The sequence below is a fragment of the Macaca thibetana genome, chromosome 10 (assembly GCF_024542745.1).
Source record: "Macaca thibetana thibetana isolate TM-01 chromosome 10, ASM2454274v1, whole genome shotgun sequence".
In the NCBI taxonomy this organism is placed as follows: Eukaryota; Metazoa; Chordata; class Mammalia; order Primates; family Cercopithecidae; genus Macaca; species Macaca thibetana.
The window spans coordinates 9,504,790-9,522,387 of NC_065587.1; the positions used below are offsets into that span (position 1 = coordinate 9,504,790).

General features: G+C 56.3%; 2 protein-coding genes and 1 pseudogene across 2 annotated transcripts in view; 1 reads left to right on the plus strand and 2 right to left on the minus strand.

Moving 5' to 3' along the window:
• ACO2 (aconitase 2) overlaps window positions 1-17,598 on the minus strand; it is a 297,744-nt gene that overhangs the window by 181,840 nt on the left and 98,306 nt on the right. The gene's annotated exons all lie outside the window — the stretch shown is intronic.
• The window catches only part of ZC3H7B (zinc finger CCCH-type containing 7B), a 63,925-nt gene that overhangs the window by 11,853 nt on the left and 34,474 nt on the right, over window positions 1-17,598 (minus strand). The window contains exons 8-15 of the mRNA XM_050805827.1: window positions 10,753-10,795; window positions 9,878-10,068; window positions 8,946-9,267; window positions 7,921-7,979; window positions 6,436-6,535; window positions 5,493-5,654; window positions 2,536-2,741; window positions 575-675 (exon numbers count right to left, since the gene is read on the minus strand). Of these exons, the coding sequence (XP_050661784.1) occupies window positions 575-675; window positions 2,536-2,741; window positions 5,493-5,654; window positions 6,436-6,535; window positions 7,921-7,979; window positions 8,946-9,267; window positions 9,878-10,068; window positions 10,753-10,795 (1,184 nt within the window). The remainder of the gene's footprint in view (window positions 1-574; window positions 676-2,535; window positions 2,742-5,492; window positions 5,655-6,435; window positions 6,536-7,920; window positions 7,980-8,945; window positions 9,268-9,877; window positions 10,069-10,752; window positions 10,796-17,598) is intronic.
• Window positions 10,682-17,598, plus strand: part of LOC126929229 (60S ribosomal protein L17-like) — a 198,475-nt pseudogene continuing 191,558 nt past the window's right edge.

Genomic DNA, 17,598 nt, shown 5'->3' on the forward strand with positions numbered 1-17,598 from the left:
TACCCTCACTGCAGCCTCAGGAACCTAGAGCATCATCAACTTTACAGACGAGGAAACCCAGGCTTGGATGTAAGACAGGACTGGCCCAGGAATTGGACCCAGGTCTGTCTGACTGCAGGGCCTGGGCTCCATATGCACACTGAGGCAGAACCAAGGTGAACAAGAGAAAGAAAGGGGTGGCGCCAGACCTGACACAGGCCTCCCCTCACTGCCTGATGCTGATGTCCTGACATTGGAGGGTGCTGGGCTAGAGTCAGAGACGGGGCCCCCTGCTCGCTGTCAGCTGAGTAAGCTACTTCCAAGCCTCAGCTTTTTCTTCTGTTCAACAGGGCCAGTAATTCCTCCTCATAGGACTGCTAAGATAATTAATACACCCAAGACAATGCTTGGAATATAGTAGATGTTCGATAAATGTGATTCGCATCCTTTCCAGGTGGAGGCTGGATTTGATTCCCAAATTCTGCCCCTTTCCTTGCACCCTAGGTCCACTCTTTCAGTTCAGTCTTTCCTCAGCCATCTGAGCTGACTCTCCAGTAGCCCCCAGGCCCCAGCCTGGGCTGAGCGTCCCACTCACTTGTTGTTGTAGAAGCTGTGCTTGGCAGCCAGGTTGGAGCAGACAGACGGGGAGTCCTTGGTGCCTTTGCTGATGATCCGGGGTTTACTGTCAAAGCAGATCTGCCCAGGGAGGGGAAGGGCTGGGACCTGGCATGGCCACCTGAGAAGGGGGTGAGCTGGGATCCCGCATAGCTACCTGGGGAAGGACAGCTGGGTCCCTGCAAGCCCTGCCCTGGGTCAGAGGAGCGAGGAAGGGAATCCCTGGGGCTGTGGCCTTGTCTCTCTGGTTCCAGCTCACAGGTGACCTGGGCCTTGGCTCCCTTCCTCGCCCTCCTCCCTCTCTCTGATCCCACCACTCCCAATGCCTGGGGCAGGGGGTTACTTCATGTCAAAAAAATATATATAAAAAGGAATGGCAAGTGCTTTATGAACTATAGGCGATCACCTGGCTATGAACTATGATTCCCAGGCCAATGCTCCCCGTAGGGGGTTGGCACAAGTCCCGACCTCAAAGAGTTGGGGGAAGGGCTGTTAGTGCCGGGGATGAGGGTTGGACTGAGCCACAGCAAACCCTGCCAGCAACCCGGACCTGGAGCCCTTGCTCTGCGGACACAGACGTGCCACTGCCCCTGCCCTCAACATGCTACGACTGGGTGGGGAGGCAGGGGCCAAGTTCACTCCGGAGGCCAAGTGGGGTTTTCAGGGACAGCTTTGGGGAGAGAATTAACAGCAGCTCAGTGGCGCTGCTGGGATCACAGTGCAGCCGAGAGGCTCCAAGCCCAGAAACACAGGACAGTGCCCTGTGGGGAGGGCACAGCCAGCTATAGGCAGGAAGTGCAATGGCCACTGAAGCCAGCAGGGCCGAGGGAAGGCATGTGGGGGAGGCCTGAGATGTGGGGCCGTGGACACGGCACTTGGAATCGCTGAGCAGTGCCAAATCCATCATACCCACAACAAGGGATGAAGGGGAAGCCCTGGACAGGCCCTCAACCTGCCTGTGTCCTGGGGGCCTGGCTGTGGGGACCACCAGCGGCAGCTGGTGCTAGGAGGTGGGCATGACTCCAGGGGCAGAATGCCTGGGTTTGAAGTTCAGTTCTGCACGGCACTGTCCATGTGGCTGAGGGCAGCTCCTCGCTACCCTGAATCTCAGCCTCAACATCTGTAAAATGGGGATATCTGCCTGCCAGCACTGCCGTGACAATGGAAATGACTTCTTTTTTTTTCTTGAATAGGGTCTCACTCTGTCACCCAGGTTGGAGTGCAGTGGCTCGATCTTGGCTCACTGTAGCCTCTACCTCCTGGACTCAAGCAATCCTCCCACCTTAGCCTCCTGAGGAACTGGGACCAGAGGCGCATGCCACCAAGCCCAGATAATTTTTAACTTTTTTATGAGATGGAGTCTCAAGTGTAGTTGCGTGATCTTGGCTCACTGCAACCTTTGCCTCCCAGGTTCAAGTGATTCTCCTGCTTCAGCCTCCCAACTAGCTGGGACTACAGGCATGCACCACAACGCCCAGCTAATTTTTGTATTTTTAGTAGAGACAGGGTTTCACCATGTTGGCCAGGCTGGTCTCAAACTCCTGACCTCAATTGATCTGCCCGCCTCAGCCTCCCAAAGTGCTGGGATTACAGGCGTGCGCCGCTGCACCAGGCTGGGAATGAGAAACAGAAACAACCACATGCCAAGCCTGGCCTGTGACTGGCTGTCAGGAAAGAGCAGGCGTTAAGAGTTATGATTTTTCTTTCCAGCCTCAGTTTCTGCCTCTGCAAAATGAGGGGGCTGGATCAGATTTGGCCTCTAGCCAGACAGGATCCTAGGGCCCTGACTTACTGACCCTCCAGGACCTACTGGTTCTAAAGCCAGGCCTCCACAGCCTACTGGTTCCAGGGCTGACCTCCTATGGTGGTCCGTGCCAGGGAGCATCCCCGGCCCTGTCTGTGCCATGGCCTATGGGGTGGCAGTGGGTGGGCGGGCGGTACCTCGCAGAGGAAGGTGAAGATGCCCTGGTGCTCCTTCAGGAGCTTGGCGATGGTGAGGCTGCCACGCTTAACACCCCCCAGCGGGTCGAAGAGCAGGTCGCGGTTGAGGGTGCCCTTCCGCTCCTCGGTCCACACGTCGATCTCCTCCTGATGGTAGGCGAAGGTGCAGTTATCCCCGTACTTACAGTCCTGCTTGTTAATCATGTCTGCAAAGAGGCAACAGGACACACGTTCCGCCAGGCGGGGACAGAAGCCCGCAGCACCCTCGCCACCCTGCTGCGGCCTGCGGGGCTCTAGCCCCATGAGCCAGGCAGGGCTTGGCTCCACCCCAACACAGGTGACGCAGCGGCTGCTGCACCCCCGGCCAGGACTTGGCAGAGCTGGAAAATCCTTTCCAAATACCAGACCCCCTTCTGTACCCCAACACAGGTGACGCAGCGGCTGCTGCACCCCCGGCCAGGACTTGGCAGAGCTGGAAATTCCTTTCCAAACACCAGGCCCCGTTCTGCACTCCACACCTGCAGAGTACAGTAATCACTCCTGCCCCACTCACCCCACAGGACTGCTTTTGAAGAAGTAGACAAGTCTCTAAGTCTCTAAATAAATATAAGGCATTTGTTTTTTGTTTTTTTTTTGAGATGGAGTTTCGCTCTTGTTGCCCAGGCTGAGTGCAATGGCATGATCTTGGCTCACCGCAACCTCCGCCTCCCGGGTTCAGGTGATTCTCCTGCCTCAGCCTCCGAGTAGCTGGGATTACAGGCACGTACCACCATGCCCGGCTAATTTTGTATTTTTAATAGAGACAGAGTTTCTCCATGTTGGTCAGGCTGGTCTCAAACTCCTGACCTCAGGTGATCTGCCCATCTCAGCCTCCCAAAGTGCTGGGATTACAGGCGTGAGCCACTGTGCCTGGCAAATACAAGGGATTTAAAAACAATTATTCACCAGGAAAATAACATGGCATGGTGAAGAGCATGTACTCTGGCGTCAGACAGAATTGGGCTAGGATTCCGCATTACTCCCCAAGCCTCAGCTGTCTTTGCTATGAATGGAGGAGAATGGGTTGTTGGAATCAAGTGAGATAATACATAAAGCTGGTGGGGGTGCTGGGCACAGTGGCTCATGCCTGTAATCCTAGGACTTTGGGAGGCTGAGACAGGAGAATTGCTTGAGGCAAGGAGTTCAAGACCAGCCTAGGCAACAAATTAAGACCCCATCTCTTTTTTTTTTTTTTTTTTTTTTTGAGACGGAGTCTCGCTCTGTCGCCCAGGCTGGAGTGCAGTGGCCGGATCTCAGCTCACTGCAAGCTCCACCTCCCGGGTTTACGCCATTCTCCTGCCTCAGCCTCCCAAGTAGCTGGGACTACAGGCGCCCGCCACCTCGCCCGGCTAGTTTTTTGTATTTTTTAGTAGAGATGGGGTTTCACCATGTTAGCCAGGATGGTCTCGATCTCCTGACCTCGTGATCTGCCCGTCTCGGCCTCCCAAAGTGCTGGGATTACAGGCTTGAGCCACCGCACCCGGCCAAAGATCCCATCTCTACAAAAAAATTAAAAATTAAAGAATACGCTGGGTGTGGTGGCATGTGCCTGCAGTCTCAGCTACTCAGGAGGTTGAGGTGAGAAGAGACTTAAGCCCAGGAGGTTGAAGCTGCAGTGAGGTATAATAGCACCACTCACTTTAGCCGGAGCAACAGAGCAAGACCCTGTCTCATAAAACAAAAACAAAACAAAACAAAATTTCCGGGGGCTGGGCCATCTGGAGAGAGGAAAGGTGGCTCAGAACCTGGAGATCTGCCATTTCCTGGGGGTGGGACCTGTTTTTCTTTCTCCTCCTCCCACTCTAAGTCTGGCTTGTCTCATCCCTCTGCCAGGCTCTTGGCGTACAGGACAAACAGGCCACAGACCTGGAGGAATGGGGCAGATCCCTGGGTGGGAGTGGGGGTGATTACACGGGGAAGCACTGCAGAGAAGGGCTTCCCAAGATTCAGGCGGTGCTTGGAGGAGGAGCAGAGGACGACCAGGCTCAAAGGGCGCAGCGTGTGTGACGGAATCAGGGAGGGTCAGTGCGTTTGGGGAATGGTTAGAGCAGAGGGGTGAGGGGGTGGATGCGGGCACGTGTAGGCCTTGTTGCAGAATTTGGACTTCATCCCACTGGCAACGGGCAGTGGCTGATGGAGGCTTCAACCCAAGAGTGACATGTCCTTAGACCAGCCCGGCTGCTGGGAGGACGAGGAGCAAGTTTAGGAGGCCTGGGCAGGCCACAGCTAGGGGCCAGGTCGGGGGAGAGGCAGAGCCGTGGGTGCGCGCTCAAAGCCTCCGTTTCCTCCTCCAGAGCTGTGAGGCTGCAAGCTGACGGAATGAAAGGGCTACACTGGGAAGAGCTTAACGATTCGTGGCTATTCACACATTGCCGTACAGCGGGACCAAGGCGCTTGGCTGGGACCAGAAAGAAGCAAGTCAGGGACATGACGGATGTCCATTAAATACCAACCAGGCTGATGTGAGCCAGAAATGAGGACAGTGACAACAGAAGAGCGACAGAGAGCTCAGGTGGACGGAGCCCTTACCATGCGCCAGTCCTAAATGCTTCCTGTGGCTGCTGGGCACACCGCCCCGCAGCCCCTCAGGGCCCTACAGTGGTAAGAGAAGCCAGCTCCCTGTGGGTCATGTAGGCCCCTGCCACTCCAGAGCACAGGCCAGTGAGGGGCTCCGGGTCCGGCCAAATGTCCCAAATGTGTCCCGCCTGCCTCTGGAAGCTGCTCAGGGCAAGAGACGCTCATTGTGATGCAGAATTCCTCCTGCATGGGTCCCAGGAGCCTAGGCCCCAGCGTTCTCCTCCCATGCGGCTGTGAGGCCCACCCCGGTTCTGTGTACCGGTGATGGGGAGCAGAGAGGCGGCTGGGGGTGGAGGGGCTGAGCCCCAGCTGTGCTGCCGGCCCCGCTGCAGCCCACCCACCTTTGCACAGGTAGTAGGAGCCCACAAAGCTGGTCTTGGTGGGCCGAGGCCGGATCCGCTTCCAGGTCTGGTCCTCCAAGCTCCGGAGCCGGCCGAGCAGGATGTCCCGCTTGCACTTGTGCTCAAGGCCCTCACGGTAGGTGTAGTCGCCAGCCCGGGGGCCTATGGGCAGGGTGGACACACATGGTAATTCCGGAAGCAGAATTGAAGGGTGATGGCTGGCAAGCCCATGCGATTGGTAGGTATTGGCCCCCTCCTTATATATCTACCTCCCCTCTGAGGGCCTCCCACCAGCTCCCAGCACACCCTTCCTGGCTACTTGCTCCCTGGAGACCGGGGGGCCATGCTGGAGTAAAGCCCTCCAAGGAGCCCATTCTTGACACACCCCCCCTTTTTTTTGAGACAGAGTCTCGCTCAGTTACGCAGGCTGGAGTGCAGTAGTGTGATCTCAGCTCACTGCAACCTCCACCTTCCGGGTTTGAGCAATTCTTCTGCCTCAGCCTCCCGAGTAGCTGGGACTACAGGCGAGCACCATCAAGCCTGGCTACTTTTTGTATTCTCAGTAGAGACAGGGTTTCGCCATGGTGGCCAGGCTGATCTCAAACTCCTGACCTCAAGTGATCCGCCTACCTCGGCCTCACAAAGTGCTGGGATTACAGATGTGAGCCACCATGCCCGGCCTACCCATCCCCTTTCTACCACCGCCCTCACTCTCTAGTGAGTCTGACCATGTTAGTGTTTCTCTAGCAAGAACTGTGAAGACAGTGCCTGGCAGGGACAGACCCCAAACTCCTGCCCCTTTCCTTTTTTTGCCCCAGAGGGCCTTCTGTTTTCTGGCACTTATCTCCAACTGAGACACTGGGATTCTTTTGATCTGGGATCCCATGTTCTGAGATTCCCAGTTCTCTGGGCAGAGGGGTGGAGTCTGCAGGTGAAATGTTACCTGTCTTGGGGTAGCAGAGCTGGCAGGCCTGCTTGAACTCGTGGGTGGCAGCCAAGGGGTTCTTGATGAGCAAGGCAGTGTTGGGCATGCAGGGCTCTGGCTGTGACAGGAGGAAGGAGGCCACTGTGGGCACTGGATGATGGCTGAGGCCACTAGGGCCAGCCTGGGCACCAGAAGAGGGGAGTGCCCTATGACCCCCCCTCCTACCCAAGAGCAAAACCACCACCCAGGACCCCTCCTCTTGCTCCACCCTCCCAGCCAGGAGAGCGCTTTGTAATGTGGTCCAAGAGTCTAGAATATCAGGACCGCCTTGGGAAGCCCCCAGGCTAGTGGGTGACCTGGGTCTTGGCTCTGAGCCTTTCTTTGAAGGCAAGCTGAATGTGAAAGCATAGAAATGGGAGGGGCCGTGATTGCAGCCTGTGTTCATGCCCTCCGCCAATCCCCCAAGTCATCAGCAGATGGGGAGGAAGGCAAGACTCAGAGAGGTTAGGGAACTTCACCAGGACCACACAGCTAGTGTAGGTCAGAGTGCAGCATCCTCATCAAATGCCCTTTTTTTTTTTTGAGATGGAGTTTTGCTCTTGTTGCCCAGGCTGGAGTGCAATGGCATGCTCTCGGCTCACTGCAACCTCTACCTCCCAGGTTCAAGCAATTTTCCTGCCTCAGCCTCCTGAGTAGCTGGGATTACAGGTGTCCACCACCACACCCAGTTAATTTTTATATTTTTAATAGAGACGGGGTTTCACAATATTGGCCAGACTGGTCTCGAACTCCTGACCTCGTGATCCGCCCGCTTCGGCCTCCCAAAGTGCTGGGATTATAGGCGTGAGCCACCACGCCCAGCCCTTCATCAGATGCTCTTTTATTTATTTATTTGTTTATTTATTTATTTATTTATTTTATTTTTTGAGATGGAGTCTTGTTCTGTCGCCCAGGCTGGAATGCAGTGGTGCGATCTTGGTTCACTGCAAGCTCTGCCTCCTGGGTTCACACCATTCTCCCACCTCAGCCTCCCGAGTAGCTGGGACTACAGGTGCGCACCACCACACCCAGCTAATTTTTTGTATTTTTTGTATTAGCCAGGATGGTCTCTATCTCCTGACCTTGTGATCTGCCCGTCTCAGCCTCCCAAAGTGCTAGGATTACAGGCGTGAGCCACCACGCCCAGGCAAGATGGTCTTTTAAACTCAGGACCTGGCTGAGTCTGGAGACCAGGGATGCTACTAACCCTGGGGAAGTCACTTCACCCTCTGAGGCTTGAATTCTTCCACCAGACACGGGCAATGGTGCCCTCTGTGTGCCTGCCCAGCACATGGCTTGGTGAGGAAGGACACGAGGTAACCATCTTTGATCCATCCACTGTGGGGGTGCCCCGCCATGGGGAATGCAGCACCTTACCCTGTGCAATCGGCTCATTCCCCGACTCTAGAACCCACAACCCCCAGCAGGGAATGAGAGGCCTGGATCCCCACTCCAGTCACTCACCGAGGGGGCTTGTTTCTGAGCACCGCTAGGGGGACGGTGGTCCTGTGAGTTGGTCTCCTCTGGGCAGGGAGAAGACATAGGGTCAGTGGCTCTGGCTCTGAGGCGTGAGGGGCCTTCCTAGGGCTTCCCCTTATGTGTCGCTAACTCAGAGAAGCCTCCAGGCCACACGTCCTCTCCCACTCCCGCTGAACCTCTGACTCTATCCTCTCCTCTCCACTACCCTGGGGCAAAGACGCCTCCCAGCCCGTGTGTCCACTCCTTGCTTAAACTTGCCAGGGCTTCCTGCTGCCCCTAGGAGAAAGCCCAAGTTCCTTAGCTTGCTCCCAGGTCCTTGGAGACCAAGGCCCCCACCCCAGCTGCTCTGCTTCTCAGCCAGCCCCGCGCCATGCTGTGCCAGGATAGTGCCCCTGCTTCCTCTGCCTGGCAGGCAGAGAACTTGAACTTTTCCTTCAAGACCCCGCCTTCAAGAGCTTTTCCTTCAAGATCACTTCCTCCAGGAAGCCTCCTTTGGCCCTGAGGCTGAGCGAATCCCCTCCATGCCCCCACTGTCCCGTTAAGTCCTCTCAGTCGAGTGCCCTGGGCTGTGTCCGACTGCCGAAAGCTAGCTCCACCAGGGCCCAGACAACCCGGCTTCCTCCCTGGGTCCCTGGCACCCAGCCCAGAATGGTGCTGTGGGAGGCCATGACCTTGTGCCCCGCCCCCAGCCTCAGGATCATCCCATGGGATCTCACCAGCCTGGTGACCCAGGGTCCTGGGAGGCTGGGCAGGGAGCACCAGACTGGGAGTCTAGAGGCCTGGACTGTCGTAGCTCTCCTCTGCTTGATCTTGAAGAAGACACCCGCCCCTCAGGCCCAGCCCCACACTGTGCTGAGCACTGCAGAGAGCAGCGCAGAGGCATGGCCCGGGATTGCTAAGGGGTAATGGGGACAAACAGATCTGCAACTCAGCTCCACTCTCCAGGGACCAGAGGCCACAGCACTGTGCAGTCTGTGCAGGGGGCTGGGCGTGCCCGCCTATGGCCTTACCCACGAAGCAGTCAGGCTTGTCCAGGGAGCCTCGTGTCGACCCAAAGCTGTCCAGCGCATCCAGTCGGGTCTCCGAGTACGGCAGCAGGTCCAGAGGGTCTAGCGTGGGGCCCGGGGGATCGAGGGCATCCAGCACAGAGGCGGCCAGCTTCTTGGAGGGGTCCATGACCAAGCCGAAGGAGGCGGGGGGCAGTGGGCTGGAGACAGGGATGGAGCCACCCACCACAGGTGGTAGCAGTGGGGTCCCGCCGGGGAACACGGGTATCAGCTGGGGCAACTCACTAGGCACGCCGCTGCCAGACAGGCCACCCTGGACCAGAGACTACGAGGCAGGGACAGAGGGAGGGGTCAGAGGAAAACAGGACTGCCCAGGCCTGGGCAGCATCAGGCACTTGGGGAAGCAAGGAGACCTGCACCCTGTCCCCTGGCTTCAGCCTGTCCCACGGGGGAGCAGTGCTCACTATGGTCCCTTCTGGCCAGACATTCTGGAGCTTCATTTTTTTTCTTTTTTTTTTTGAGACGGAGTCTTGCTCCATTGCACAGACTGGAGTGCAGTGGAGGCTCACTGCAACCTCCGCCTCCCGGGTTCAAGCGATTCTCCGGCCTCAGCCTCCTGAGGAGCTGAGACCAGAGGCATGCGCCACCATGCCCGGCTAATTTTTGTATTTTTAGTGGAGACGGGGTTTCACCATGTTGGCCAGGCTGGTCTCGAATTCCTGACCTGAAGTGATCCACCTGTCTTGGCCTCCCAAGGTGCTGGGATTACAGGCATGAGCCACCGTGCCCAGTCTGCAGCTTCATTTCTGTCCCTACTGAGGCCTCCTCCTGAGACACATGACATGAGCATGGGGACCTTCCCTCCACCCCTGGGACAGTGGAGACACAGTGGGGAGAGGGACTCAGGGGAGCACAAGGAGGGCGGTGTGGCTCACCAGCGAGTCCAGGAGGGTGTCCAGCTCTGGGCCAAAGACGTCCCCATCTGAGAAGTCATCCAGGCTGTCGGTGCTGGGGAGGGTCCTGCTGCTGTCCAGCGGGGCCAGCAGGTCCAGAACATGAGGGAATAGGGGCATCGTGGGCGTGGAGGGGAGGAGGGCTGGGGAGGCTCGAGGGTCCACATAGCAGTCTGCGGTGGGGTAGGCAAGAGATGAAGGGGAGCACTGCTTGGTGGGGGTGGAGGAGGCATCCTGGGCCCCACGACGCTCACCCAATACCTTCCCTTCTTCCTTCAGCTCTTCCCAGGAGCCCTGCCTTCCCCATCGGCTGATCCCACTGGCAGATGCTCAGGGGGTGGTCAAGGAAGGCCACAGCCCCAGAGCTGGGAGGGGCCCTCAGTCCTATGATGTCAACCCTTGGCCCAGGCTCAATGCCTGAATGTCCACTATTGCTGCCTCCTTCCTCTGGGGTAAGCAACGCCCTCTCCAGGGGACACTCTTAAAAAGGCAACCTTTTCTGGAAGCCAATGAGGAAGAGGAGGGGAAAGGGCTTTGGAAGAGGCGGGGATGTGCAGGCAGCCTGGAGTGAAGGCCATGGAACTGTTGCACCCAGCTAAGAGGCAGCGCCCCTCTCTGCCAGGCTAGAGATGCCCTCCCCTCCCTGAGCAGGTCTGTGGCTCTCAACCCACTGTTTTCTCCCATGCCTCAGGGAGTATCAGGGTGGGGAACCCCTCAAAGGCCCTCTCGTCTACAGGGCTGGGATGGGGAGAGGACTTGACTCCCCTGACCTCTAGGGGACATCAGGAGTGGGGGGCTGAGTGCCCCCCAACCTGGGGCCTCAATTTCCACTTGTTCCCTCATATCAGGGACATTACCTGTTTCGATGTCATCTATGGACCCCAATCCATTAGAAGTTCCCTGTGGGGAGAGGGCCACAATGGCTCTGTGGCTGGGAAGGCCCCGATCCCGGCACCCAGGACCAGCCCCTCCCCACATGACTACGCTGTTGACCCAGCACCCAGGAGCACTTAGAGTGCCAGGGGAGATTAAAGCCCTCACATGCAGCTGGGCACGGTGGTTCATGCCTGTAATCCCAGCACTTTGGGAGGCCGAGGTGGGCGGATCACCTGAGGTCAGAAATTTGAGACCAGCGTGGCCAACATGGTGAAACCTTATCTCTACTAAAAATACAAAAATTAGTCGGGCATGGTGGCAGGAGCCTGTAACCCCAGCTACTTGGGAGGCTGAGGCAGGAGAATGGTTTGAACCCAGGAGGCGGAGGTTGCAGTGAGCTGAGATCATGCCACTATACTCCAGCCTGGGCAACTCCGCCTCAAAAAAAAAAAAAAAAAAAGGCAGGGCGTGGTGGCTCATGTCCGTAATCCCAGCACTTTGGGAGGCTGAGGCGGGCAGATCACCTGAGGTCGGGAGTTCAAGACCAGCCTGACCAATATGGAGAAACCCCGTCTCTACTAAAAATACAAAATTAGCCGGGCGTGGTGGCACATGCCTGTAATCCCAGCTACTAGGGAGGCTGAGGCAGGAGAATCACTTGAACCCGGGAGGCAGAGGTTGTGGTGAGCCAAGATCGTGCCATTGCACTCCAGCCTGGGCAACAAGAGCGAAACTCCATCTCAAAAAAAAAAAAAAACAGCCCTCACACGTGCTGGGTCCTCACCCCTGTGGTGCCCAGCAAGGGGCTGGATGGGACAGGAGGTGGGGGCATGGGATCAGTGGAGTGCCACAGCTACCCCTCTAGGGAGGGGTGGTGAAGGGCAGGGAGGGAACCTTTGAGTCTTGGCTTCCACCTGCCACGGGGTGGGGTCCTCACCCTGGTGAAGGCGGCAAGGGTCATACCAAGCCCCCCATGCAGCACCACAGATGGCTTGCAGTTCAAAGACAAAAGTGCCCTCTCCCTGGGTCCCCAGGCTCTCGTCTCCCATGGTAGCCCCAGGTCCCCCAGGAAGCAGAGAAGGGGATGCAGCCCAGGTGGGATCCCACTGCCTTCCTGCTGGAGGGAAGCTGGGCCTGAGCAGGCTGGACAGCCTAGGCAAAGTTCCCCATCCACTCTGGGCCTGCTTCACTCACTGCTGGGGAAAGCTATCAGGATGAAATGACCTGCTATGTGTGAAAAGCTTAGAATAGGGCCTGGCACACAGGAAGTGCTTTGTAAGTGTTTTTTTTATTTGTTTGTTTGTTTTGAGACAGAGTCTCGCTCTGTTGCCCAGGTTGGAGTGCAGTGGCACGATCTTGGCTCACTGCAACCTCTACCCCCCGGGTTTAAGCAATTCTCCTGCCTCAGCCTCCCGAGTAGCTGGAATTACAGGAGCCCGTCACCACACCTGACTAACTAATTTTTTGCATTTTTGTTTTGTATTTTTATTTATTTATTTATTTTGAGATGGAGTTTTGCTCTTGTTGGCCAGGCTGGAGTACAATGGTGCGATCTTGGCTCACCGAAACCTCCGCCTCCTGGGTTCAAGCAAATCTCCTGCCTCAGCCTCCTGAGCAGCTGGGATTACAGGCATGCAACACCACGCCTGGCTAATGTTTGTATTTTTAGTAGAGACGGGGTTTCTCCATGTTTGTCAGGCTGGTCTCGAACTCCCTACCTTAGGTGATCCATCTGCCTCAGCCTCCCAAAGTGCTGGGATTACAGGCGTGAGCCGCCGCACCCAGCCTTTTGTATTTTTCGTAGAGATGAGGTTTTGCCATGTTGTTCAGGCTGGTTTCAAACTCCTGAGCTCAGGCAATCCGCCTGCCTTGGCCTCCCAAAGTGCTGGGATTACAGGAGTGAGCCACCACACCCAACGTTTTTTTGTTGTTGTTGTTGAGACAGAGTCTTGCTCTGTCGCCCAGGCTGGAGTGCAGTGGCCGGATCTCAGCTCACTGCAAGCTCCGCCTCCTGGGTTTACGCCATTCTCCTGCCTCAGCTTCCCAAGTAGGTGGGACTACAGGCGCCCGCCACCTCGCCCGGCTAGTTTTTTGTATTTTTTTAGTAGAGACGGGGTTTCACTGTGTTAGCCAGGATGGTCTCGATCTCCTGACCTCGTGATCCGCCCGTCTCGGCCTCCCAAAGTGCTGGGATTACAGGCTTGAGCCATCGCGCCCGGCCCCAAGGTTTTTTTTTTTTTTTTTTTTTTTTTTTGGAGATGGAGTCTTGCTCAGTCACCCAGGCTGGAGTGCAATGGTGTGATCTCAGCTCACTACAACTTCCGCCTCCGACATTCATGTGATTCTCTAGTCTCGGCCTCCCAAGTAGCTGGGATTACAGGCACATGCCACCACGCCCAGCTAATTTTTGAACTTTTTTTTTTTTGAGACAGAGTCTCGCTCTGTCGCCCAGGCTGGAGTACAGTGGCGCGATCTCGGCTCACTGAAAGCTCCGCCTCCCGGGTTCACGCCATTCTCCTGCCTCAGCCTCCTGAGTAGCTGGGACTACAGGCGCCCACCACCATGCCTGGCTAATTTTTTGTATTTTTTACTAGAGATGGGGTTTCACCGTGTTAGCCAGGATGGTCTCAATCTCCTGATCTCGTGATCCGCCTGCCTCGGCCTCCCAGAGTGCTGGGATTACAGGCGTGAGCCACTGCACCCAGCCAATTTTTAAATTTTTTTTTTTTTTTTTTTTTTTTTTGAGACAGAGTCTGGCTCTGTTGCCCAGGCTGGAGTGCAGTGGCCGGATCTCAGCTCACTGCAAGCTCCGCCTCCCGAGCTTACACCATTCTCCTACCTCAGCCTCTGGAGTAGCTGGGACTACAGGCGCCCACCACGTCGCCCGGCTAGTTTTTTGTATTTTTTTTTTAGTAGAGACGGGGTTTCAACGTGTTAGCCAGGATGGTCTCGATCTCCTGACCTCGTGATCCGCCCATCTCGGCCTCCCAAAGTGCTGGGATTACAGGCTTGAGCCACCGCGCCCAGCCAATTTTTGAATTTTTTAGTAGAGACAGGGTTTCAACATGTTGGCCAGGTTGATCTCAAATTCCTGACTTCAAATGATCCACCCGCCTCGGCCTCCCAATGTGCTGAGAATATAGACGTGAGCCACCATGCCTGGCCTGTATTTATTAGATGCACAGCATAAGTTCCTGAGTCCCAGCTATCAGGAAACCGGCCTGAGCTGGTGTTTTATTCACCAGCTCCCGCGCTCCGAAATTCAGGCCGTGGTGCATCCTTTCCTGTCCTGACAACCTCCCCTTTTTCTCTGAGTCCTTCACAGTCCAGCTGAAGTCCTGCTTCCCTGGTGAGGCCCTGGGGGGCCCCGCCCTCTCTGTGTCCCCATAGAGGGCCAGATGGAGGACCAGACTCCATCACTAGCCTTCTTTTCCCAGGACCAGCAGCCACAGGACCAGGAGCTAGCTTCATCGGGCATCCTGCCTCACGCCAGCCCAGGCCAGCATCTCACACCCACTGTGGGGTTTAGCCCTCGGTCCAGGCGCCCTGCGAGGTAGCATCCCATGGCATGGAAATGTCAGCCCAGAAAGTTGCCATGCACAGATCAGAGCAGGGCTGTCTGATCCAAGAGCCTGCCCTGAGTCTGTCCCCTGGAATTGTACACTCCCCCACCCACACCTGCACCAACACCCTGCACCTCCTCCCCACACCTGAGCCTGCCATGGAGCACATGGCAAATGTGTGCACTTCAGTCTCTGGAGTGTTTGCTCACCACAGATTGGCTGCCAAACCAAGGCCGCCATGCTGGATCACAGAGCTGCTATCCTCATGGTAAGTACATAAAGTTTTTTTGTTTTTTGTTTTTTTGAGACGGAGTCTCGCTCTGTCACCCAGGCTGGAGTGCAGTGGCGCGATCTCGGCTCACAGAACACTCCGCCTCCCGGGTTAGTACCATTCTCCTGCCTCAGCCTCCCGAGCAGCTGGGACTACAGGCGCCCGCCAGCACGCCCGGCTAATTTTTTTTTGAATTTTTAGTAGAGACGAGGTTTCATTGTGTTAGCCAGGATGGTCTCGATCTCCTGGCCTTGTGATCCGTCTGCCTCAGCCTCCCAAAGTGCTGGGATTACAGGCGTGAGCCACCGCGCCCAGCACATAAAATCTTTGAGGGAAAAGAGAGGTACCAGATGAACATCTCTAGGGAAAGCGGTGATTCTCCCTGCTAGGTCCTGCCCATGGCTCCCAGGCCATACAGGACAAAGTCACCTTCTCAGCCCTCCTGCCCATGCCATCAACTCAGCCTGCCAGGCTCACTCTTCCTGCCCTTCTGCATGGCACTCCTTCTGGTGACATCCGTTTAGCGACAAAGGTCTATGGAGCTCTCTCTCTCCTGCAGACGCCCTGCTGGGAGCTTTCACACTGACCCATTGTAATTCTACAACCTCCACAAAAACGGCAGGTACTGGACCCCTGTGAAAGAGAAGGAAGCTAAGGCTCTGAGAGGTGGAGTGGCCTGCGTAGATAAGGAGCAGGCTCAGGATCTGAGCCAAAGCACGTCCCACTGCAGAGCCCAGGCTCTTCTGAGCCCCATGGGAGGAACTGGTCTTGTGGTCTGCGGTGTCTGTCTCTCCTGCTGCTTAGCCTTTGCGCAGGCTGTGTCCCTGGTCATGAGTGCCGTTTCCCCCTCTCCAGCTCTCCCTTCCTCTTAGTCTTGCTTCCCTGGCTCGCTGAAGCCCTCTCCCACCAAGGCTGCCTTGGGCTCTCTGTTCCTGGAACTCACAGCCCTCCTTGCATCTTGCTCCCCACACTGCCAGAGGCAGCTCTTGCACAGACTCTGTCTTGTAGGGCCTCTGCCTGGCTCCTAGGTCATAAGCAGCTCCCTGAGGGCATAGCCTGGACCATCCCCACTTCCAGGTGCACATGTGGAATGACCAGCCGGCTGAACGAATACGGTGCTCATGGTGGAGAACCTACAAGGACCCCTGCAGCCTGCATTTACCTGTGTCTGTGCACAACTGACAGAAGGCCAGGGGCTCTGGCTGGGACACCACCTTGCCCTCATGTGTCCTAGGGCCACTCCGTGTGTGCACGTGCACATGTGTGTACCATGTTGGGCAAACTGAGTTCATGAGGCAGGGTCTGAACTGGTCCTCTCCACTCTGGGCTTCTTAGAGCCCTCCCGAACCATGCCCCACCTGACCTCTATGAACGTGCAGGAGGAGCCCAGAAAGATTGCAGGGATGGGTGAACGGCCTGGCTGGGACCGGGAGTGCCTGGTGCCAGGTATGGCGCCATCTGTGGTCATCTGGCTGCAGACTGAGCAGGGCTTTGAGGCCTGGCCCTGGAGAGCTGGGCATTCAGCCCATATTTGCTGTGGCCCCCTGGCCACAGTCATCAGTCATTCAACAAATATCTTTTGAGCATCTGCTGTGCCTGCCCAGCCCCAGCTCCGCTTGCTGTGATGAGAAGCTACCTCAGTGCTCTATTCCCAGTGTCTGAACTGACACTGGGTACAAAGCAGTACTCAATAAACACCTTCTGAATCAATGAATAGAATTAATGCTGCCTCCCTTCAATGCCTTCCCAATGCTAAGACTGAGCTTCTCACCAGGGGCCAAGCGGTCTGGCTTATATCTCCTGTTCCAGGACCCCCAGGGGGCTGCCTGCCTTGGCGTTGGTTCCTCCCACACTCTGAGCTCCTCCAGGCCTCAGGGTCTTTGTAAACACCTTCCCCCGGTCTGGAATGCTGTTTCACCTGCACACCTGCCCCTAACTCTTCAACCTTCCGGTCTCAGCTTAAATGTCACTAAATCCTGTCTAAATCAGGCCTCCCAGTTGCAATGGTTCAGGTCTCCCCACACTCTGCCTTCAGAGTCTTCATCACGGTTTGTAACCAGAAATGATCTGGCTAATGTCCTAATGTCCATCCTGGACTGTGAGCTCTTTGAAGGCAGGGAACAGATTTGTTTTGTTCATCACGTACCCAACTCCAAGCTCAGTGCTTGGCCCATACTGGGTAAACTTAGACAAATCACTTCTCATTCATTTAGTGTTTCCTCTTTGGAGCACCTGGTATGTGCCAGGCCTAATAATTTCTTTTGTTTTTGAGATGGAGTCTTGTTCTGTCTCTCAGGCTGGAGTGTAATGGCGTGATCTCGGCTTACTGCAAACTGAGCCTCCTGGGTTCAAGTGATTCTCCTGCCTCATCCTCCCAAGTAGCTGGAACTACAGGTGCACGCCACCACGCCCGGCTAATTTTTGTATTTTTAGTTGAGATAGGGTTTCACCATATTGGCCAGGCTGGTCTTTAACTCCCGAAATTAACTGATCACCCATCTCAGCCTCCCAAAGTGCTGGGATTACAGGCATGAGCCACTGTGCCTGGCACACATACCGTGAGTGCTACAAAGGCAGATCATCACCTGCCTCCTTTGCAGGCTGGGAGGCCCCTGAGGGCAAGGACGCAGCTCTCTCAGGCCCAGGGCCAAGAGTGTTTTGTGGGCCTCCTTGTGGAATGAATGAAAGAAAGTGCTGCAAAGCTCTGGAGGAGGGAGGCCTGCTGCTATCTCGCTGTGTGACACTGGCCCTGTCCCCGCCCCACTCTGTGCCTCAGTTTCCCTTAACGTACAAGGTGGCAGGACCTCGGGTTCCATCAGTGCTCTTATAGCCCATTCCTCACTTTCCAGAAAGCCTCGAAGTCTACCTGAGCAGCTCCTGTGTGGTGAGTGGGGGACAGGGGTCTTAGTCATGTGCCAGGCCCTGCCCCACCTCCCGGGATGAGCCAGGCCTGACGGGGGCGCACAAGTGTCTTGGCCCTTAGGAGGGGTCCC